The sequence below is a fragment of the Anabas testudineus genome, chromosome 11 (assembly GCF_900324465.2).
Source record: "Anabas testudineus chromosome 11, fAnaTes1.2, whole genome shotgun sequence".
Lineage (NCBI taxonomy): Eukaryota > Metazoa > Chordata > Actinopteri > Anabantiformes > Anabantidae > Anabas > Anabas testudineus.
Window position 1 is genome coordinate 6,226,900 of NC_046620.1, and position 24,356 is coordinate 6,251,255.

At 39.3% G+C, this 24,356-nt stretch overlaps 2 protein-coding genes across 2 annotated transcripts; both read right to left on the reverse strand.

Moving 5' to 3' along the window:
* Nucleotides 1-5,535: 5,535 nt before the first annotated feature.
* Nucleotides 5,536-7,899, reverse strand: smim13 (small integral membrane protein 13). Its single transcript, XM_026346600.1, has 2 exons — nucleotides 7,419-7,899; nucleotides 5,536-6,879 (listed from the first exon to the last, which is right to left on the reverse strand). The coding sequence occupies exons 1-2, from the start codon at nucleotides 7,492-7,494 to the stop codon at nucleotides 6,689-6,691; spliced, it is 267 nt and encodes an 88-aa protein (XP_026202385.1). The 5' UTR covers nucleotides 7,495-7,899; the 3' UTR covers nucleotides 5,536-6,688.
* A 3,716-nt stretch (nucleotides 7,900-11,615) lies between these two features.
* Nucleotides 11,616-20,511, reverse strand: si:dkey-206d17.12 (PIN_Zc3h12-like domain-containing protein). The gene is made up of 6 exons (XM_026348808.1): nucleotides 20,190-20,511; nucleotides 18,919-19,453; nucleotides 15,926-16,065; nucleotides 14,578-14,812; nucleotides 14,374-14,474; nucleotides 11,616-13,701 (listed from the first exon to the last, which is right to left on the reverse strand). The coding sequence occupies exons 2-6, from the start codon at nucleotides 19,416-19,418 to the stop codon at nucleotides 12,716-12,718; spliced, it is 1,962 nt and encodes a 653-aa protein (XP_026204593.1). The 5' UTR covers nucleotides 19,419-19,453; nucleotides 20,190-20,511; the 3' UTR covers nucleotides 11,616-12,715.
* Nucleotides 20,512-24,356: the final 3,845 nt, after the last annotated feature.

Consider the following 24,356-nt stretch of genomic DNA (forward strand, 5'->3'; position numbering starts at 1 on the left):
GTTCAATAAGTAGAGATTAGTTAGTTCAAGAATGAACATTGATGCTGATTCTAAACTTGTAATTGTGACGCTTTCCTGAGCTTTTAACTACATTACATGGCCTTCGTGATTTGTGACAGAGTTTTCTTAGATGTTAAGTGAGGATCTGTTAAAAACAAGCTACTAGTTGCTTTTTTTTTTTTAAATGAAGACTAAATAAATAAAGGAATAAACTTTTAAGCTCAAAATTTAAATGTCCATTTAGTAGCTCTTTAAAATAACTGGGACCATTTCAGAATTTATGAGTTAATTTATCCAAAGTATTGAATTATCACTGCAGATTTTAGGCTTTTAACTTGGGAAAAAACCTTATCCAAATCAATCACATTATAGTAAAACCCTGCAGGACATTTTTGATTTGAAGTCAAATCCTATCAGAGGTATTGGACCTTTCTAATCTTAAAAAGGGATCAGTCAACGATGGAGCTGAAAGGATTTCACACTAAGTGGGAAAAAAGCTGCTGAATGTGCCTAATAATCTTCACATTTGCCTGCAGAACATTAAATATGACACACAGAGAATAATGAGGGGCAAGAAGAGGACAAGACACAACACGTGTTCTCTGGACCGTGAGATGCATGTTTTTCAGAATGACCCTCTCAGCTGCAACAGGTTTTCTCTGGTTCGCAGTGTAGTGGAGTGATAACATGAACAGAATGAATGGACGTCTTCTGCAGCAGCCTCTGGGGAAGTCTGAGACTTGGACGACTATACAGTAACCATCTGTAGGATCCAACTTAAAACAGCCTTAATGTGTTTCCCCTCTCGACTTTACTCATCTTTCCCTGCCCCTCATTACTCTAATTCGTAATACTGTGAGTGAAATATAGACGCTCCCTATAGAAAAGCTGTTCTTTAGAAAGGAAGAAGGGAAAGGATGCCCACAGCCCTTCAGCTCCCTACAATAAAACCTCATTAAAAGTCTTTCGAGCTCACACAGGCTGGCGCTCATAAGCCATCGAACTGTTTTTATTATTCAGTGCATTCCTCTCTGTGCTCGCCAGGGACATGAGAAAGAAAGGAATCTGTAGTGGACTGACTTCTTAAAACGACTTCAATTTTAAATCAGGAGATTTAGACTTTTCTCTGCTAACCTGCCCTACAAATGACAAAGAGCAGTAAAAAAAAAGTAAAGTCGTGAAAAGGGATTTAAAGTTTTAAGGCTGACAGAAAGGATGTAATGCCTTCATTTTACCCAATGGTTTCCTCAAAAATATGTTTTATAGAACTATAACAAGAGTTGACAGCCATGCATAAGTGCTAGTGCTAGCATAGCTAACAAGCTTGTATGCAAAGTGCTAGCATCATGTTTAGATCAATACAAAGTTAAATGTGTCGAAAACAGTCCTGTATACCCCTCAGCGAAAATCACCAGCCACAATGCTATCTGACTAAAAACATTTCATTTTAGCAGGTAACAAAACACCCAATTAGCCGGCTTAGCTAATCAGCATGCTAACTGTGTGCTAAGTTACTCACCGCCTAATCCACTTAACAGACAAGTTCAAGCTAGCTAGCATGCTAAGCTAGTTAGCATGCAATGCTAACCAGCATGTTTAAATGAACTAAACAATATTCACTTGGTCTTGATAATTCACCAAACAAATGATTTCAGATACATGATTAGCACACATCACCTGAGGTTAAAGCATCATGAGTTCACACTTCAACTCTTGGTCTTACCTGTAGTGAATCTCATCTCATCTCATCTGACCCCCTTTAAAGGGGTCAGCCATGTTTTCACTTCCTGTCACTCAGGTGTGCTCTGGCACAAATAATAGGAAACTAAAGACCATTCAGTAACATACAGACTTACTTTTCTTGGTACCGGTGTGTGCATATTAAATTTTAACCTGCGTGAATTCTATCGGACACGTCAACATGAACTAAACTGAATCACTTACTTCATTAACTTTGTAAGACGACGTTAACAGATAGCTTTGACTTGTTATAGCTTTGTTCAACTATTGTTTTGTCTTTGCAGGGTAGTAATAATGGTCTCTCAGGAGAGCTTGTGGCCCCAAACTGGTGAGAAAAATAGCTTTTGGCTGATGTTAATGCTTGAGACCTGGGGAGAGATGGGTGAATCAATGAGTTATTTTAGTCCTGGCAGCTCTAATACATCCACCCGGGCCAGAACACACAGTCCTGGACTCGGCAGCAGCAGACACTTCAGTGTGTGTCTGTCACCAGGGGCAGCCAGCCAGACATCTTATAAATGACCGTTTCTGGTTTACCACAGTTGCACAACTACGCAAGGTGCTGCAGAGACAAGAGAGCTGAAGCTGCATTTTGTTCAATCCCCTGGAGCAGTTGTCTCTGCACTCCCCGATGAGATACTGTCTAGTCGAGCAGAGAAAGAGCAAACAGGTGTTGGGCTGCTGAGATGGAAATCTGCAGTGATGTGCAATGAAAAAGTCAGCTTCACCTGTCTGTTGAGTGAACCAAAGGTCATCAGAGAGGTAACACCAACAGCCAAAGACAGGAGCAAAGAGCAAAGCTAGGCTCTAGCTGTACATATATGTATATATAGAGAAGCACTGGAGAGTCTATGTCATTTCTTTGGCTTACCACAATCATTTCCTGTAAAGTATTTGCAGTCTCTGAAATTACAGCTTTGTAGCTCAGCAGGGCCTCCTTTTCGGAAAAAGGCCCCAGCTGCAGCAAGAAATGTACTCCGCCAGATCTGAGGGAGAGGTGGCATCATTAGCATGAATAAAACTATGAATGAAGGTTTGCTTCAAAGTTAATTTACTCTAATGGTGGTTTCTTAATTTTTTTGCATCTGGTTCCAGTGAATGACGGACACAGGATATTCCAGACGAGTGGATTCTTAAAATTTGAGTCATACCACAGTTGAATGAATCTATTACTACACTCAAAGTAATGTACATCATCATGTTATTTATATTTTATTACATTTGGTTATATTTTTGCAGTAGTGGATCCTGTAACCAGGTATTTTACTTATGTAAAAGAAACAAGATAGAGAGAGTCCTTCTTTGACAGTAACAGAGCTTAGTTACAAGGCACAGAATGACCACAAAGAGACTCAAAATGACTACAGAGACACTCAATAAACCAAAAAGATACAAAACAGTCATAAAGGGACACAAAATAAAATGTAAAATAAAAATATAAATGCAAAGACATGCAAAACAACCACTAATGGACACAAAATTACCACAATGAGACCCCAAATTACTACAGAGACACCTAATAACTCCAAAGAGACACAAAAAGACCAAAAAGAGAGATAAAATGATCAAAATTTAGATGTAAAGACAAGCAAAAAAGACACAAAACCACTCAGACATGCAAATAGGTATAATTATGTCTTAGAAATCAATACAAAAAGACACAAAACATCAAAAAAAACGACAAAAAAATGACTAATCAAAAATGCTAAGACATAAAATAACTAGAGAAACAGACACACCCCGTTGTGATTTATATATTAATCATCTTTTATTTTAAAAAATCTGCATCTGCAAAGTAACTATAGCTGTCAAATAAACATAGTGGCGTAAAAGAGCCAAAAATGGAAACATTTAACTAAAGTACTGTAGTAGTACGTCAAATTGCTCTTAAATACTTGGTAGAACTTGAGTAAATATACTGTATTTACTTTCTTTCTACCACTGTGTTTTTGGTGCTTTTTTCTCTCAAACTGAAAATATAAAATTGAAGCTACCAACGCAGGATCGGTTTATGTTGCAGTCAGGACTGAAACACTAATTTGAGTTTTAAAAGAGCTGACTGGCACAGAAAAAGGGTCTAAAGCCACAAACTCTGGGGAAATTCAATACATCTGAACTTTAAAAAGCATCAGTAGTTCATTGAACCTCCTGCTTTTCCCTTCAAATAATAAATAATTTTATACAATCTATATTTAAAATTGAATTTATTTAAGAATAAAATGTTTTTTAGCTCCACTGTTAGATCTCACTCTGCTACAGTCATGGCTGATGCATCCTTGCAGCAGTTCAGGAATATGCTAATGACCCCTGGGGCTGCATTGGATTAGGTCTGTTCAGAGACTAAAATGGTCTTTTAAATCTAGACAGACTCAATATAGATTACACATACAGTAGATGGATTCACAGCACTGAGGTCCGGGACAGTGATTTATGGTCGTAATTTGAAATCAGCCAGCAGGACTAACAGGGAAACGGGTTAGCAGAGCAGCTCAGTGCAGCCAGGAAATGTGTTAGTATTATTTTTTGTACTTTTGAGCCTGAGTTTTGCCTCTGAATTCCACTAAAAAACAAAACAGCTGCACTTTTTGCTCCAGAATTATAACTATTCTGACCAAATGCAGGTGAAATAAAGCTAATTTAGAACTTTAGAAATTCTCATTTTGGTCTACAGATCTATGAATGTAATTACAATCTTCCTCTTCGCTCAGTTCTGGTAAAATCTGTGCCCAAACAACCTTGCACTTACTTTACAGTACTTCACTGCATTCATAAGTTCAGCTGAAGTATCAAATGTCAGAAGGTGAGAGCAACATTAAGCAAAAAAACGGAGCAAAACAGTACAAAAAAAGAAAGAAAAAACAATATATATTTAGTTTCGTATTTCTCTTTCTGCATTAAATGTTACATCTATTAGTACATTAATGTCAGAACACATGAAAACCTACTCACGAGAGTTCAGAACGCCCCATCAGACTATTATATGTACAGTATAACACTATAGTAACACTGTTACTGTTACTAAAGCACTGCTATTTGTGTTCTGTGTTTTTCAGCTGGTTGAGTTTGAAATAATTTAAACTAGTACACTTTATAAAATTGCTGTGTGCAATGATCTTTGTTCTCTTTAAAATAACCAGTAGCCAAAGCTATTAACTAAATGTTGTGGAGTACAATAAAGTACTTCTCTCTGATGTGTAGTGAAGTATAAAGTAAAAAGTTTTACTGTATAAATTTTACTTTAAAATTTTCCTTAATAGCAAGACTTCAGTTAGTTACTTTCCACCATTTGTGTCTATAATTATTGGAACATGCAGCAAAGTGATAATGTTCGACATTGATCCACTGTCTTTGAGCTACTGCAGTTATATTTTTCAGTGTGATGCTGCCACCTTGTGTTTAAACTGTAGAAGGAAGGGCTGGAAGCCAAGGTGGTGAGTCCAGTTAATATTGTACACATAGTACAGCTGGGCAATGAAATTATTATTTTATTAATTCAACATCTGTCTATCTAACGATGACCATTCACAACTCTCATTTCTTTGTGTCCAAAATGTCTGAGAGTAGAAAAGCTGCCAACTTTAATATAAGACAAGCTCAAACAAAAGATTGCTTTAATTTGAACATTTAGTAAACAAATTACTCCTCAATTTCCAGTTAATATAATTAACTCTAACAAAAATACATTTACAGATATTTTGTATGTATATTATAGTTAGCATAAACTAAAACATCACACTTTCATGAATTATGATAAACTAACATTTCCACTAAAGAAACAAACCAGACAGGGCTCAACATATTTGTAATATGGTTTATTTGAAGCTACAGCTCCATTGAAGAAAAAAAAAACAAACACTGATGATAAAAAGGTGCAAGACTTACACAAGTTGTACCTGCAAGGACGCTGCATTACAGATTATCGACTAGGACCTGGTCAGCTTTGATTTGCCCTGTAATGGACACCAAGCTACAGTCGGCTATACAAAAGGAGGCCATGTAACAGACAGTGGATGCCATCTAGGCAGGCACTGATACAGGTGAGAGGCACAGGGAACGGGAGAGGGTTCAGAAACCACTCGGGCAGGTTTTCCGCAGCAGGGAGCCTCATTCATCTCTCCAACACTTGAGCTAACTACGTGTATTAGCTGCTTCTGAACACTTGTTTCCTTCAAACTTTCTCCTGATTCTTCAAGTATAAATCTAAAAAAAAGGGTTGAAGGAGAAGTTGCAAGAAAAAGGTTTTACACAACTGGAATGAAGCCCTGTCACTTGTCATCGTCCTTCTTTGGGCTTTATCTACTTGGTGAGACAGTTTCCACCTCAGGGGTGGTGCTGTAGTCTAAGACATAGAGTTCTACACTGTGCAAGAAACAACAAAATGACAGCATGAACATTCTTTTCATTGCACTTTTTGTTTTAAACAAAATAAAGTTGTCAGTTGTATATATCACTGTTTCAGTTTCTCTTAAGTTGTTCTTGTTGAAATGATGCAGACAAGCTCATTTTGAACAATTATTTGTCTTTTTCTGCTAAAAAGAACATGTATACAGGAAAATTAACATGTCTCTTTCTGCGATTGAGCATATTCTTGCTCCACAGAGGTGGCAGGAAGCAGCTCGGCCAGCTTTAGCAGGATAACCGGAGGACTGCGAGTGGAGGCCCAGACTCACTGCACACAATCATATGAACAGATGGCAACAAGTAATGGACAGTAATGTACATAAATGGCTTTTCCCTTTGAAACCAGAAGACCTGCCTGGTCAGTTTAAAGTGTCCTGTTGAAGGGGAGGGTTGACTACAGAGTGTCCACAGGGTCCTTGTGTAGTGTAGAGCACAGGGTCAGTGAGAAATACCTCTAATGATGCCATGTGGTGTTTGCAGAGAGCTGACGAGCAGTCGTAGTGACACAGATTTCACGTGAGGGATACACAGCGGCCGTCTAAATGATTTACAAAGTGCTATCTGGAGAGGCAACTCTTTGGCGTGCAGTCCTGGGCCGATTTCGTGTCGGGACGCTAGCTGTACGTTCACTCTTGGTTTCGGACGGCTGAGTTTCGGCCTGTGGGGTCCCAGCGTCCCCGACAAGTTCACGCAAGAACTTGAACTTGGACAGGAAGAGCTGCCACACTACATACCAACCTATGGGGTAAAGAAAGGATCACTGTTAATAAAGACACTAGTGTACTTGTTTTGTCAAGTCAAGTCTTTTTCTCTGAAAAACCAAAGACAACAGGGTCAACCCGTTTTCTTATCTTATGTTTCACACTGAAAGCTGCACTCAGCAGATTTGTGAAAAGGCCTTAAGAGCAAACTCTAACCCCTGAACTTATAGTTAGAGATTATTGGTCAATGGGCCCCATGTCAGGGAACAGGAACAGCCATGGTTGCGATCTGACTTGTCCCACACTGCCTTTCCGCACATGTTAAAAATAGAATCTCTTTACTGTAATCGAAACTTCTCGGTCAGAGACACTGACCTAAAATAAATCAACTTTAAAGGAACCGTTTGACATTTCTGTTGATGACAGATGTTGAACTATTGCTTCTTGTTGTATCAGCCTTGTGTTGTGACCTTAGTCTTTACTGGCGTCAGCCAAATCCTGTGACTTTGTCGATACATAGTAGATTAGGCAGTAAATTACCTGTGTTCTTATAACAGTTACTTTCTTTAAACTCACCGAACAGCATGAAGAGCAGCGCACAGACAAGTGTGGCCACAATGACCAGCAGTGTGAGCCCGACACTTTGCCACATCTTAGCTGGACTCCTGACAGCAACCACAGCGGACTATATTTCAGCTTCAAGTGTGCCTAGGGTATCCGCCTGGCAGCTGAGTTAGATAGTCAGCCGAGACGAGAAAAGAAAAACAAACAGCCACGCATCGCAAACTTACACCAGCTAGTTTGCTAGCTAAGGTGATGCTAGCTTGCTGGCTAGCTAGCTAGCTAGCTGGTTAACACCCAGAGCCGCAGTAGTTTCACAAACTGTCCTCAAACCCGGTGAGGACAGCAACATAAACTAACGTCAGCTGGTTTCCGGGGGATAAAGTCCTTCTTCTGTGTGCTACATAACTGCAATATATATGTACTAGCCCTCCTAGAGGAGACAGAACAGTAACTGGGTTAAAACAACAAAATCAGCGTCATGACTTCAACTCCAACTGCGACTGCGCAAGTTCCATTTGACTCACGGGTAATGGAGTTTATTTTGGCATTTGTACCTTTAACGCATCATCGTTATGTTTTACTTTCACAATTTCTAATTATTAGTAGTATTAGTACCAGCAGAGGGGGGTAGAAGTACACAAACACAATACTAAAGTGCAAATACAATACATGAAGTTTGCTTATATTCAAAAGGGAGTCTAATAAATTAGTTACTTCTATGGAGAACAGCAAGAATGTTGGTAACAAATATATTACACTTATGAAAAACAATTATCTTGCATTAAAGGGACATTTTTGGTGCTTCTTGATTATAGAAGTTGTTTTAGCTCCCTAAAAATGTCTCATTTCATATCAATTAAGAACCCTAAAGTTGGAAAACAAAGACATTTTGGACAATTATCCACTTTTTTTTTTTTTTTTTTAGTATGAGTAGTGTGTTCAGAAACTAACAAAACAATGTCTGCACAAAATGTTTGGATATTAAAAATGAAAAACAAGCAAAAATGGTATCAGATTTACAAAATGTGCATAAGTGGAACTATGTGTATATTTATTTAGTAAAAGTTAATATCTCTCTCTGTAATTATGTAAGTGATTCGCATTTCTTAAATCTCCCAGGTGGAGGACTTATCGGATGTTTGTGACCTATGCTGAGACATCCTGTAGCTAGTTTGCAGATGCAGCAGATTCTTAGACAGCAGATTTTCTGCTCATAAAAGTAGCACAGATGTTGTGATTATCAGGTTCAGTGCTTGCGTGAAGTCACAAGGAAACTCTGGTTTGTTACACTGCTGCATTTGTGAGTGGATGATGCAGGTATCTTGAGTTAAATACGTGACAATAATGCGGCAGAAATTGATGTCTTTAATAAATAAAGGAGTACAGTTCTTTCTCTGTCTCTGTCTGAAGTGTATAAACAGCACTCCATGCCTCAACTTATCCTTTCTTCTATATCTGCCTCAGTATTTGCATATTGTGCTAAAGTGCAGACAGAACACAAGTCATGCATCACTGCATTTCTAACGTGCGTGAAGTGAACAGTGCAGCCAAGGTGTGTGAGCACAGCCCAAGGCACTATAGGAATCTTTTCAGGTTTTCTCTCTACTGCATTATTACTCGAAAGTCATGGTTTATTTGTGAGATTAAAGTTTAAAGCTGCAATAAAAATGTTCTAACGTTTTACCGTTAGGTAGTTGAGAGATCATGGAGACTTATTTTAACATTTGTGTGAGTCATTATAAATAATATAAGAACAATTAAAAATATTTATATGACTCAGCTACTGTTCAGCAGCTGTATGTGACTCAGTTAGATCCTTTGTCAGAATGGATGGTTTACTTTTAGTTATTTCGTTGTTCGTCATTTTTCTTTCCACCTGTTTTCATTTCTGTGAAAGTGCAACAGATGTCTTTTGCGGTGGTAAAACGTTATGGATGCAGACATCCAAAACGTGCAACCACACAGATGATTATCCGTTTTTTAATAACCAGTTGATCTCATTTGCAAAACCTTTATCTGAACAGACTTTGTGGGGCACAAAGTGAGCAACGCTAAAATGAGGCTGAAATGAGAATCATAGTTTTGTCTCCTGGGCAGCAGAAGATTGTGAACATTATGATAATGAACCCTGACAGTTTGGGTCTTCTCAGCTTTTCTTACCAAGAGTCGCTCTCATGACTTTTATCTAAGTTAACCAGATAAAGTCAGTTCAGCATAAAGACAACTTGGCTTGCAAAGTCTGTCCCCTCAAACACCTTTAAGACTAATTAAATTACACGTTTTAGCTTGTTTGTTTAATCAGAACAAAATCTAATTAAAATAACAATTCACATGGGATTACGTGCCAAACTGTTTCCACGCTGGCGCGAGGCCAGCTCTTAAGGAGCTAAGCCATTTTCATGTTTCACGCTAGGCTGAGCTACTGGTTGTAGCTGGTTCACGATGTTTCTGCACAAATCTGACCTACAACGTGACCAGATTCCCACAGTTAACTGTCAGTGGAAATATTTAGTTGAGGTTATTGCTGCAAAAGGGGTCACAGCAGTTATGAGCCCACACGCTGAAATATTCAACAGTGAAAGAATTCAATATGTAATGGAACAACTGTACTATAGCAAATGGCTCAACCTGACTAACTCTTGGCAAGAAAGCAAAATGGCATATTCCCAAAAATGTCTCTCACCTAAAGAACAGAACGTTTTGTTTTTCACAGAACAGTAAACATTGAATAAAGTTAACGAGACAAGAAGAAATTCAGAATGTCCCATGAGGGCAGCCACTCCATTAACATTACATTGAAACCCTTTGAGCTCCTCAGGCAGTCGCTAATATCCCCACTTCCATGTGAAGAGATCATATCAAGTCCTTCTTAGCTTCTCTGTAGCTTTTACTGTATGACTATTTGTTTTTTTCCCATATTTTCTATTAAGTGCTGCAAGTAGCACATCAAGAAAAAACACTAGTTGTTCCACATCCTCACCACAGCACGTCTATGGATGTAATGAGCCTTTGAACGTGTGTTAATATATATTTAGTATATCTACATTTTAAATGCACCATAGAAGGGAATGTATTTTAAGAGTGGATCAATAGAAAACAGTGTACATAAATGAGTCATTAATCTTTAATATTTTATTTTATTGCCTGTTTTCTTAATGTGCTGACACAATCTGTTTAACATGCACCACCTCAAGCAAACACACACGTTACCAGTGTGTGGCAGCAAATGGTTAATTTTTTTTTATGTTTAAATGTGTATGTTTTTCAGCGGTCAGTTTAAAATGATTTCAGTGAAGAGTTCTCAGGACTGCGTGTGCGCTGTTTCCACTACTGAGAAAACTGTTAATAATCTGATTCGCCTTTTAGATAATTTAAACAGAACAACCTGAACATTTTTGGTTTCTCACTAGTTGTATTTCGTACGTGTGAAGATAATTCATGTGGTTTCGCTGTGGATTTTTCTGTCCTTCACTTCTGCTGCAGATGCAATAATTGTTTTGTTTTTTTAGGGAGGGTGTAAAACACGTTTTAAATTGGCTCATTATGTTTGTTTTAACCTGCAGCACTAGTGATCTGCTGTTTTACAGAACATGTAGTGAGTACACAGTGTTATGCAAAGAAAAAGTTAGGTTTTGCATACTTGTACTATTTTTCTGTGGAAAGTCATTGAGTATATTTACCTAGCAACTACTTCATTTGACTATGTCTATAATAACTTTTTAATTTCAGAGGGAAACACTGAACTTTATACTCCAGCTATCTGACAGCTGCAGTGACTAATTTCAGAGTTTACAAAAAATACATTTAAAAAATACTTTGCCATAGATTAAAACAGTAAAATGACTGCAACAAAATACAACAGTAATGATATATGAGTAATGGATCATTGTTCCTCCCCCACTGGTTATAGTAAATGTATACAGTATACTCTTCACATTATACTGTCTCTCAAATACTCTCAAGATTGAACAACCTTCTGCAGCATTAAATCCTCTGCTTTGGTGTTTTGCATCCCTGTAGGCTGAATGAACGCGTTTATCTGGCACGTTAGAGTCAAAAACGATTAAACTGTCTAAAGATGTAAATAATTGCAGGATTTGATGGACTTGTGTAAAAGACCTGATTGAATATAACAAGGTGATGAAGTATTTACTTGTGCAGACAAATGAGTCAAAGACTGAACGCTTGTCACACAACACACAGGAATGATCCTCTAATCATAACTAGTCTTTACTTAGTTATGAATCAGACAGTTACTGACAAGTGTTTACTTTTATTTTGTAATGGTTTATTATTTTATGACTCAACAGTATAACAAAAACATGCCAGGTTCGCTTTGCTTAATTGATCATCAATCAGTCTGTCATATAACTTAAAACACAGAGTATTCTACACTACCGCTGACTATATCTGTTATATTTCCATCTTGGGTTTGGTCCCAACAAGCGGATGTGTGAGTGTATTAATACAGTAAATGCATATATATACATTAAATAAACAAAACTGTAAATATAAAACATTTACATACAAACAATTCATTTAAACAGTTTAACTAAAAGGTTGGTACAAGTTACATTACTATTCAAATTTGAAGGCACCTAGAAATGAGCTTTTTATCAAATTAAATTGGTCAAAATACACTGCAGAAATTGTTCAGCTGGTAAAAGACGATTGTAGCTGGAAACAGGGGTTGTTTGCCAAATGTTGGCACTGCTAGAACATTTATGTTTTCATGCAAAATGAGGAAATTTCAAAGCGACACCAAACATTTGAAGAGTAGTCATTGCCTCACATGTTGCAACAGTTGGTTGTGAAAGTGTATAAACAGTGTACAGTGCCAATATGACACACAACTGCATTTGTATATTCATCTCTTCCAAGGCACATTATTAGGTACACATGTACCTGTACCTAACCCAACTATCATGTTGTGACATCTACCTTTATGAAGCTCATAATATTTTATATTCATAATTTAGATAACATGTCTTAATAAGATCAACAAATAATGAACATTATAAGCATCATAAAATAGATCAGCTGGATTAGACTGGACCTGGTGACGAGGACACTGAGTGTACCAGAAGAGAGGGGTGTTCCCCCAAGTCCACTTGTCTTTTTACATTTTAAAATAAAGACACAATTTGTATCAACAACGTACTGCCTCTTATTTTGTCCAATCAGAGACAACTCCAAAGCCTAAAAAGGTGGATACCACAATACAGGAAAACACAAGCTCATGTTTTGCATGGCTTCTGCAGCTGTTTTGGCCTTTCCACTGAAAGACGTGGTTTCAGGTTGAACTCGTCTCATCTGAGTGAGCGGTTCTGACTCTGCAGCATCAGGATCTCAGCGACAAGCATCTGAGGATCCATCATCTGAGGAAACATGTCCATTGCTGTGTCAACAAGCTGGGCACTGAAGATAGCGAGGAGCTTCTTCCGGACCACCTCTCTTTCCTCCACACTTGGACTCTGCTGTGTCCCCTGAGCAGGATCCCCCTGTGAGCACTCCCCTGACAGGCTGTGGATCGCTGGAGGATGAGCCCCAAACGGACCGGACCAGTATGGCTGCTGGTGGCTGTGGACTCTACTGGGCTGGAAATCTGTCGGCTGGCTGTACGTGGGCATGCTAACTGGGTATGTACCATAGCTGGGGTAATGATGTGGGCTGTAGGGGGTCATATCATGGTGTTGGCTGCTGACAGGCCCAATGCTGTGACGCTTGCGATGCTGGAGAACTGGTGCGGCCCCTCGAGATGGAGGGCTGTGTGAGCAGCAGCTGCACGATGCACTTTTAGGAGGACGGTACTGCTGTCTTACGCTGTGGTTCTGCTGGCAGCTGCTGTAAGTCACCCGATACTGCTGATCACAAACACTCCAAGGAGCCTCCACTGGTTGACTGTCTATGGAGCCTAAACCAGAGTCCAGCTGCTCCTGAGAGTCACCGTGCCGCACAGAGCCATAGTCAGAACACGACTGTTTGCTCGTCTTTTCCTTTTTAGATGCGGCTCTCTTGCTGGAGCGGTGACTCACCTTCACCTGAACTACGTGTTCATTTTTGTGATCTTTCCTTACAGAGCCGCCCTCGTGGCCCAGAGTGAGTTTCTTTGCCATATCCTCCACCTGCGAGAGGCTCTGTCCAGGCACAGGACTAGACCAAGCTGAGGACTGTTTCTGAGCTGTGGACGGGTGCTTAGTGTTCACCCGTAGCTCATCAACGAAGGAGCGGTTCGACTGTTTGACCCGCTCAGGATGGTGAAATTTACACTTGATCCCATATGTACATTTCTTTCCTAAAAAAGAAAAGAGTATCGAGTTTTAACATGAATAATATCTTCTTGATGATAGGAAACACTTTGAGACTCATCATGTGGGGAAATTGTTCCTGAGATGTAATTTATCCAAGCAAAACAGAAACAGAAACAAAAAACACAGTAATAAATTACAATTCTGTCTTTTGTCTGTTGGTCTTTAATCTTTTTGCTCACCAAGTGTGACAATTCTTGGCCGTTAGGTTTCATCTCATTTCCAATTTAATTTCTGAAGAAATCAGGAGACTCTACAAACCTGTTTCAGTTGTGATTAATCTTTTTCCATTAGTACTCCCTACAAGAACTCCTGTACAACAACTGGGGTTTTAGGGACGGGCTAACTCGTCGATGCACTTTAAAAACACTTGACCTAGCAACATGAGTGCTACAAACACACCTTATGTTTCACTAGAACTCTATTCAAAAATTATTTCTGTTGTTGTAAGCAAATATTTTTTTTCTAATATTAGACACTTGTATGGTGAAAAAGTCTTGTAGTTGGGCCAATATTGAGCTACATCTGCAAACCTGCTCACATTAACGTATTCTGTTAATGTTTATGTTTTCATATTTAGGTCATTTAAATCTCTTAAAGTGCTACTTAGTCATCATGAACAGATCTATTATTAAAGGACTGTAAAGAGGTTTTCTTACCATATGGGCACGGCTGTTTTTTTGGAGCCTTTGGAAACCTCCGTAGGAAGTTCTCCAGGTTCGGCCCATGGCGGCCCAGAGGATCATCAGGGGGCATAAACCTGCAACAGGGTAAAATTCAAATATTAGAGCAGAAGAATCAGAAGTAGAAATTCTTCTACAGCTTCACACTGACTGAGGATGACGGGAGCGAAGAAGCCTCACTTGTTATTAACGAAGGAGTACATGAGCAGCCTCTCCTCGATGAAGCGCTTCCACTCCGGCTTCTCTCCCTGCAGGTCCCGATACATGTCGTTGGACACGATGATGCCGTCGGACTCGTAGGCGAGCTTGACGATGAAGCAGTCGTCGTTACAGACGACTCGTTTGCCAGCGACACGTCGCGATGGAGTGAACACTAGGATCTTCCTCTTCTCCAGGTCCCGTAAGATGTGCTGATCTGCAAACATAGAGACACATTAGGTAATTGTTAAACCTGCTGTCTTCATTCACTGCAGGATTACATTCAGGGTTTGGTCTCCTTGTCTATCTAACATACTGCCAGATCAGTTTTCTTTGTTATATGTTAATTCTCTACTGTCCTAAGGCTCTGTTCAGTGCTTTGACCTGCTTTTGTGTTATATATACATATATACTATACAAATAAACTTGAACTTTATTTGTTAGCTAGATGTTATAACCACTGAGAACAGTGTGCACATTAGAGATTTGAGTACAACAGTAAGAACAGTAAAACTGCAGGCCATAATACTGATTATACCTGTCTGTGGTAAATCATAAACACATAAAAGCACATTGCGCATCATAAACCACCTTGAGTATTATTTTTCAGGGGGCCGCAGCTGCATTTTTTTTATTTGGGGTTTTCCCAGCAGTCAGATTTAGCATCCTGCAACAAAACCTGGATATTATCAGCATGACCAATCTGTTCATCTACATAAAGAAAGCGAGCAGTTCAGAGTCAGTAGCTGTTTCCAAATCTAGGCCACGGGAGCATTTACGGTCACTGATGATGACTGTTCAAATGATTATCATTTGGCATCGTAAACCAATGGAAAAACCCTGTGTTTTTATCTTTTGAGGTAAAGCTACTTAGATTGCCAGTGAAACTTGCTTACTTAGCATTTGAAAATAGAAAAACCTACATGGGGTATTTCCCATTCAGAGCAACATTCAAAAATGTACTGAAACAGCGGCCTAAATGACAAAGATATCTAGTTTATCATCATATAAAGTAGAGAAAAATTGCTTATTATCGGTCTTCAGAGACTTAAACCTGTACATTTTATAACTTTAGCATGTAAAATAACAACTTTTAAAATTCTTTCAGTCAGCTAATTTATAAATCAACAACCTATTTCAGCTCTAATTTACATAATGACAAAAAGAAGCAAACTCTGCTTTTTAAAACCACCAACATAAAATAGAGCGTCACAGTAATCCATTCCCACCACGCCTCCATTTCAATTAACAATGAAGGCAGTGTTTAATGGTGTCAGGTAAAGAAGGAAGTGACCAGTGTTATAACACACGTGAATCCCCGTAGTCTTACCTGTGATGGGAACATCTGGCCGAGGCTGCTCCTTCCTCCACGAGGGAACAAACACAGTGACTTCAGTGTGGCCGCGATCCAGGAAGAAATTCACAGCCAACTGGATTCCCAGACACGAGAAAACTTCCTTGTTCCCATGACTGAATAAAAACAAAGCAGGAGAAATGAATGAGAAACTAGTGAATATTCTAAGCAAATGTTTGTGGGGGGGGGGGTGTAATGTTAGGGAGCTTTTAAACTATGAATTTTAAAGGAAAGTAATGATTTATTTTTATTTTACTACTCTTCTATGTACCTACCTACCTCTAGTATGGGTCCTTAGGCAAGACCTTCTTATGTAAACCCTGCCTTTGTCTTGTACCTTGTATGTCGCTTTGGATAAAATAACTTATTGTAAATGTAATGTTAATGACAATAACAATTATTTCTCAATTAATCAATTTAAATCTCACACATTTAAATGTTGTTGTGTGACCAACAATCCAAAATGTATGACTATGAACTACACATAGTAAGTTGTATTTTGGAAGTCCATGGCCGAGGTTTGCTCTGTTCACGTCCCCTAAGATCATCAACAGGTTGCACTGCTTCGCTCACACAGGCCTGAGGGGGTATGTTACCTCCCGCCAGAATAAATTAACTAAACACCTGCAGGGAATAAAAATGTTTGCAGGTGATTATTATATTTCCTAAGGTAGTGCTGCATGTAATGCCATTAAAGTAAATATGAAGCCAGATCCAGGAGACAGCTTAGCTTAGCCAAGCTCTGTCGAGACCACCACCAGAAATCTACCAACCAGCACCTCATAAGTAAAACACAAGTAACATTTAACTAGTTATATTGGTCAACTCCTCATTAAATGCATCATTCAGACATAGCTTGTCAGCCACAACCAGGAGCTAACAAACCTGGAGTCAGTCAGTGAAGCATCTGTGGAGGTGATTTGCATAAAACTGAAATTGTTGCAGAGTAAACATAAAGACTTTTGGATCTTTGTCATACCAGATTGAGGCTCACAGAGAGGATTTTGTCTGGTTTTGCATACCAACATGAAAATGTGATCATAACGTCTGGGGGTGGCTGTCTGCCAGCTGAAGCTCCGAAGAAGTTGGGTGATGCAGCAGGACATATTAATGCTTAATAGGGTGACATAAAGTAAAGCGTTACCTTTGTGTTTATTGTTTCTTGCTATTTATCTCCTACCCACAAAGTACTGTTGGCTTATCAACAGTTTCTTTATCAGCCACTTAATCTAAACCTACAACTCTGTAGCAGTAGCCAACAGTGATTGAAGATAATCTACCCTGAAGAGCAGTTACGAAGCTAAAGGCATGACTCACTGGCAACACGTATTTATTTTAGCAAAGCTCATCTGTGATTATAGGACGTTTGTACATGTTCTGAGGTCTCAGGGGCTTTTTGAACAGTTCAATTTAAAGTCAGAGAGCAAGGAAAGAAAAAACTGTCTAACAGAGCTGTGCAGTAGAAATGCTGCCAGGCCTGTTCCCAATGAATTGAAGTGTTTCCTATGAGCTGCAGCTGAGTTTCAAGGGAAAAAAAAGCAAACACACAGAATGTACACGCTGTGATTTGCATATTCGAGCAGCTAGTTTACAACATGTCTGAACGGGCGTGTCGGGCTGGAAAAGGCATAAGGACAGAAGGGCGTGTGCCGCACGCACAGTTTTCACATCTCAATCCCTTCGCACATTCATTGCCCCAGTTCTCTGTTCCTGTGTTGAGATATGAGGAAGTGGATGAGGAAAAGGTTCGAGCCTACACACGGGCAGAGTGGCATTCATAAACACCTGAAGTGTTTAGGTGAGGAAAAGCTTCTCTGTGTCAACCTGCTCAAAATCCAAGCAGCTGAACTAAAATGGAAAAACCGTAGCACACACGCGCTGCTCTTCTCTACCAACCATTTAAAAATCAACAGTTGGGTGACGCTCTAATTGTGTTGGCGAACTGGTGTCTCATGCTCAGATTAAAAGACAATAACATTCATGTTCAACCATCCCTCAGGCAAATCAAACACACGATCAACAGCGAGCCTGCTTGTCTCGTTTGTCAAAAATGTTCCACTTAAGTTGAGAACCTGTCATCTCCGAGTGTGAATTTAAGATTACCATTGTTTTGAGCGTGTGTTGTTGAGAGTCCAGTCTGAAATAAATGAAATGTGCTAAATTGAAAATGTTAGCATTGAAATAAACCTGTGGCACTATGGAAAACGTCAAGTGCAACAAATAATGTGATTAAAAGAGCATGTGTAAAATTAAAATGAGAAAATAAAATTCTCCCTGTTGATCTACAGAGATATGTTTTTATCTGATGCCGTTTACTCTTTTATTATTATGTTATTAATCGCATTAGAGATCCCGGCTCGTCTCCTCGCCACTTGTTTTGTGCCTGTTTTAATCAAGTTTTTGAGACAGCACCCTATGTGCTGCCCGTCAGACTCAGCTTTACTTCTGAGCGTGTGCACAAACTCTATCCTGTAACCGCAAGAGCCCCTTAATGTCTCCAGTGTGCATCCTATCCAACTATGCTTCATGATCTTTTAGCGTGAGCTGTTTGTACAATAGCCGAGATCATCTTTCACTTCAATCTGGAGGCAGCTTATATCCAAAACAAACACAGTGAATCACAGGGTGACGTGAGGTGAAGCTTCATGTCAGAGGAACATTGTGTTACTTGCACTATTGTGGTTTCTGTCAGTGAGCAGTTTGACTAAACGGTGAGCGGCTCACTGAGCTGCTGTGAGACACGTTGTAAAAGTGGCAGAAAGGCGAGATAAGAAGTGACAGAACACACAGAGATTTCCTTAATCAAACAAAATGAGAAACATACCTGTCACTACTTGAATCGTCCTTGGGGAATAAGTTGAGTGTGGAAAGAGTTTTTCATCGTAGCAAACATGTTCACATTAAACATTTTACTTAACTCATTTATGAAAACTGTCGGGCGTCTCATCAGTTTAGCTTCAGTTTCTCACCTCATGGCCACGTTGCTGCCATCTATAACGATGGGCCTCAGGGCGTCGTCGTCTTCACCGCTGTCCTCTCTGCTCTCGGGAGACGATGCTGTAACGGGCACCTGCAGGGTGGGACCTGCAGTCTGGACGTCCCCTCTGGGCACCAGCACTGACATCGTGGTCACCGGCTCCTGCTTGGCATCCCGACTGGCCCCGACCCTCACCAGCTCCCCCAGGACTTTATCTGTGTCTACGCAGGGTCCAAACTTCTGCTGAACGGCCTGAACCTGAGCCGTGGAGTAGCCGAGCTTGTGGAAGAAGTCCAGCTGGGCCTCAAACAGCTGCTGCTCAGATTCACCGGGATACATTTTCTCACAGGAAGGACGGGACCAGTTCTGAGTTTGGGTGAAGCGAAGTGAAGGGAAGATCCATGCAGGAGTGTCAGAGAGGTTCAGAGAGGTCGGGGTGGGGTCGCTACTCCACCGGGGCACCGATATAAAGTCAACAACCTCAGCTCTCATCTCTTCTACCTCGACACAGACACCTCATGTTCCACCTGTTCGGAAAAACACATTTTAACAGTGTTAAAGGCAGAATAACGACTGATGATATTAACTTATGAAAATACATTCAACATCTAAACCTTTAGATTATTATTGAATTCAATAAGTGTTGTAATGTAGATCACTGTAGAGCTAATTGTACTCACTGGGGGCTTGAATTACTCTTTAATAGTATCTAGTACTTTTTATTTTAAATGTAACTCCAGCTGTGTAAATGTAGTAAAAGTAGTGAATGAGTTTAATCAAGCAGTATAAACATTGTATTTTTAATTAAATACTTAAGTAAATGACTTCAGAATTGTACTTAATTGAAATAAACTTGAATAAATGTACTTTTTTTTTGTTTCCGTACTTGTTATCACTGTAAAACATTTATTAACAATAACCAGTTACTGATTTCAGTCATTTTAAGATAAAATCTCCAACATTTACAACTTTTAGCTTCTATTTGTTTCCCATTGTGAATATTTGCTCACTTCTTCGACCACTTTACACTTTTACCTGAGTCACTTTCAGTTTCTTTCGCTCAGACTGATTTTTTTTAGGTTCAGTTTTTTCTTCTACTTTCTATTTTATGCGTATTTTTCTTTTGCTGTTTAATGTGAACCCGAAGTGAGAGGACGAATGAACGAGCAGAGCAAAAGTGTTTGAATGAAACAATAACAAAAGTCCATTTGAAATACTCGGCTCAGTATAATATGGCTGATCGGTGAAGTAAAAACTCCTTACCTGAATTAGACGAGTCCTTAAAAACGTACAACGAGCTGTCAAATGTGCGTCTTCGCTCCGGATTTCATGTGAGGTCCGTCACACCTGAGCTTCTGTTTGAATTTTGATTCGGTACAAGGAAGTTGGGGTTTTTCCTTGTCAGCAAACAATCAACAGGCAACAAACGTGGAGCTTCGGCCAAGTCACATGTTGCTTTTCCAGTTTAAAGGTAGTCTGTATCTGAAACCAGCTCTGTCCACCTGTCGCCAATTTATCCATTACGCACGAAAAAGACGCGCTAAAATATGAGGATATGTAAATAAATCGATAAGAATAGTGTGTACCTGACCTAGTTTCCTCCACATTTTACTAAGTGGGTCTCACCATGATGTGGCTTTAAAATACACAGGGGCGGGTCTGAAGAAGACTGTACAACTAAAAGATGTTACACCCAAAATAGAAATCAATAAACTGTAGGTGATAAATAATCAGTTTGTCGAGTGAGAAATTATAAATAAATAAATAACTAGTGTGTGAAAAGTAGTAGAGGTAAAAAGGTACTAACAAAAAACATGAATAAACCACAAAACTGAACCATAATTTATGAATAATTACAATGTTTTTATTATTTATTTAAAGTTTCCCCTGTGATATATTATTTATATATTATATTTCACCTCTGACCTCCTGAAATCACAAAAAAAATGTAAATGTATCCAAACTTTATTTGTACAATGTGATGTGAAATAAAGTTTTTATTTGTTTATTTTTACTATGGAGTTCACATTGTGCTAAAAATGTAATCACACACACAACCGGCAGTACACAACAGAGTACTGTGAGTGAGTATTCCTATAGTACTTTATATGTGACACTCTCAGTATATGTCTGAGTATTTCACGTGTATTAAAGTAGCCGACTACATAACACTGTAGCTGCTGTATAAATGTATATTTTTAATAAATTAATCCAAACGTCGGAGACTCTGCTGGTTCCTCATGTTTTTGTACTTTCTAAAACTTCAATCAGGTGATTTATAGTTTTCAAAAGAATGAGATAAATGAAGTTTTTAATGTTTTTAAAGTCTTAATACTTCCTGATCCAAACAGAGGAAACAGTCTACCTGGAATATTGTTGACAATGTAAAGTTAGTTTATCCTTTTTATGCACTGTTACAAAGAAAAACATGAACATGACGTGAAAATGTTGCTCTGCTTCTGATTGATTTGTTTTCAGAATCAAACCCGTCCCACAGATTTCCCTGACATCATTTTCCTTGTTGTCAGAGTTGATTTCAGTTCAGCCTCGATGGCACTTACGTCGTCTCCACTGTGGTTTTGGTTGGTGCTCGGATGGAGGTGGGATGTTCGGGAGAACGGCAGGATGTGGTTCAGGTACCACGACGGCAATAGTTGCAGATGGAGTTGTCAGTGTTGACTCGGCTTTGTGTGCAGGTGTGTTAGGAACAGTGGTTAGTGGTTCATCTGTAGGTTCTGCTTCAGGTGTTGTTTCTTCAGGTGTTGTTGCTTCAGTTGTTGTTTCTTCAGGTGTTGTTTCTTCAGTTGTTGTTTCTTCAGGTGTTGTTGCTTCAGTTGTTGTTTCTTCAGGTGTTGTTGCTTCAGTTGTTGTTTCTTCAGGTGTTGTTGCTTCAGTTGTTGTTTCTTCAGGTGTTGTTGCTTCAGTTGTTGTTTCTTCAGGTGTTGTTGCTTCAGTTGTTGTTTCTTCAGGTGTTGTTGCTTCAGTTGTTGTTTCTTCAGGTGTTGTTTCTTCAGGTGTTGTTGCTTCAGTTGTTGTTTCTTCAGGTGTTGTTTCTTCAGGTGTTGTTTCTTCAGGTGTTGTTGCTTCAGTTGTTGTTTCTTCAGGTGTTGTTGCTTCAGGTGTTGTTTCTTCAGGTGTTGTTTCTTCAGGTGTTGTTGCTTCAGGTGTTGTTGCTTCAGTTGTTGTTTCTTCAGGTGTTGTTGCTTCAGTTGTTGTTTCTTCAGGTGTTGTTGCTTCAGTTGTTGTTTCTTCAGGTGTTGTTTCTTCAGGTGTTGTTGCTTCAGTTGTTGTTTCTTCAGGTGTTGTTTCTTCAGGTGTTGTTGCTTCAGTTGTTGTTTCTTCAGGTGTTGTTTCTTCAGGTGTTGTTGCTTCAGTTGTTGTTTCCTCAGGTGTTGTTGCTTCAGTTGTTGTTTCTTCAGGTGTTGTTTCTTCAGGTGTTGTTGCTTCAGTTGTTGTTTCTTCAGGTGTTGTTTCTTCAGGTGTTGTTTCTTCAGGTGTTGTTGCTTCAGTTGTTGTTTCCTCAGGTGTTGTTGCTTCAGTTGTTGTTTCTTCAGTTGTTGTTTCCTCAGGTGTTGTTGCTTCAGGTGTTGTTTCTTCAGTTGTTGTTTCTTCAGGTGTTGTTGCTTCAGTTGTTGTTTCTTCAGGTGTTGTTGCTTCAGTTGTTGTTTCTTCAGTTGTTGTTCCTTCAGTTGTTGTTGCTTCAGTTGTTGTTTCTCCAGGTGTTGTTGTTTCAGTTGTTGTTTTCTTCAGGTGTTGTTGCTTCAGTTGTTGTTTCTTCAGTTGTTGTTTCTTCAGGTGTTGTTGCTTCAGTTGTTGTTGCTTCTCAGTTGATTTAGTATCTTCAGTGTTGTTTCTACAGGTTTTTTGCTTTTTGGTGTTGTCTGCTTCAGTTGTTGTCTCTTCAGGTGTGTGCATCAGGTGTTGTTGTAATCAGTCATTGTTTGTCTCTTCAGGTGTTGTTTCTTCAGTTGTTGTCTCTTCAGGTGTTGTTGCTTCAGTTGTTGTTGCTTCAGTTGTTGTTGCTTCAGGTGTTGTTGCTTCAGTTGTTGTCTCTTCAGGTGTTGTTTCTTCAGTGTTGTCATCTCAGTGTTGTTGCTTCAGTTGTTGTTTCTTCAGTTGTTGTTTCCTCAGGTGTTGTTTCTTCAGGTGTTGTTGCTTCAGGTGTTGTTGCTTCAGTTGTTGTTTCTTCAGGTGTTGTTTCTTCAAGTGTTGTTTCTTCAGGTGTTGTTGCTTCAGTTGTTGTTTCTTCAGGTGTTGTTGCTTCAGTTGTTGTTTCTTCAGGTGTTGTTGCTTCAGTTGTTGTTTCCTCAGGTGTTGTTGCTTCAGTTGTTGTTTCCTCAGGTGTTGTTGCTTCAGTTGTTGTTTCCTCAGGTGTTGTTGCTTCAGTTGTTGTTTCTTCAGGTGTTGTTGCTTCAGTTGTTGTCTCTTCAGGTGTTGTTGTCTCTTCAGGTGTTGTTGCTTCAGTTGTTGTTTCTTCAGGTGTTGTTGCTTCAGTTGTTGTTTCTTCAGGTGTTGTTGCTTCAGGTGTTGTTGCTTCAGTTGTTGTCTCTTCAGGTGTTGTTGCTTCAGGTGTTGTTGCTTCAGGTGTTGTTTCTTCAGTTGTTGTTTCTTCAGGTGTTGTCGCTTCAGTTGTTTGTTTCCTCAGGTGTTGTCGCTTCAGTTGTTGTTTCTTCAGGTGTTGTTGCTTCAGTTGTTGTTTCTTCAGGTGTTGTTTCTTCAGGTGTTGTTTCCTCAGGTGTTGTTGCTTCAGTTGTTGTATCTTCAGTTGTTGTTTCTTCAGGTGTTGTTGCTTCAGGTGTTGTCTCTTCAGGTGTTGTTGCTTCAGTTGTTGTCTCTTCAGGTGTTGTTGCTTCAGTTGTTGTTTCCTCAGGTGTTGTTTGCTTCAGTTGTTGTTTCTTCAGGTGTTTGTTTCTCAGGTGTTGTTGCTCAGGTTGTTGCTTTCTTCAGTGTTGGTCTTCAGTGTTGTGTCTTCAGGTGTTGTTGCTTCAGTTGTTGTCTCTTCAGGTGTTGCCTCAAAAAATCTTGTTCCAGCTCATTGTTGCTCGTTGTCTTTCAGGTGTTGTTGCTTCAGTGTTGTTTCCATGTGTGTTGCTCAGTTGTTGTTTCTTCAGTTGTTGTTTCCTCAGGTGTTGTTGCTTCAGTTGTTGTTTCTCATGGTGTTGTCTTCGTTTGTTGTATCTCAGGTGTTCTTGCTTCAGTTGTTGTTTCTTCAGGTGTTGTTGCTTCAGTTGTTGTTTCCTCAGGTGTTGTTGCTTCAGTTGTTGTTTCTTCAGGTGTTGTTGCTTCAGTTGTTGTTGCTTCAGTTGTTGTTTCTTCAGGTGTTGTTGCTTCAGTTGTTGTTTCTTCAGGTGTTGTTTCTTCAGGTGTTGTTGCTTCAGTTGTTGTTTCTTCAGGTGTTGTTTCTTCAGGTGTTGTTGCTTCAGTTGTTGT

Coding starts and splice junctions, on each gene's coding strand:
- smim13 (XM_026346600.1), bottom strand. CDS start 7,494: ATGTGGCAAAGTGTCGGGCTCACACTGCTGGTCATTGTGGCCACACTT. Junction 6,880..7,418: donor GCTGCTCTTCATGCTGTTCG/GTGAGTTTAAAG, acceptor TTTACCCCATAG/GTTGGTATGTAGTGTGGCAG.
- si:dkey-206d17.12 (XM_026348808.1), bottom strand. CDS start 19,418: ATGAGAGCTGAGGTTGTTGACTTTATATCGGTGCCCCGGTGGAGTAGC. Junction 16,066..18,918: donor GGCAGCAACGTGGCCATGAG/GTGAGAAACTGA, acceptor GTTTTTATTCAG/TCATGGGAACAAGGAAGTTT. Junction 14,813..15,925: donor GCCAGATGTTCCCATCACAG/GTAAGACTACGG, acceptor CTATGTTTGCAG/ATCAGCACATCTTACGGGAC.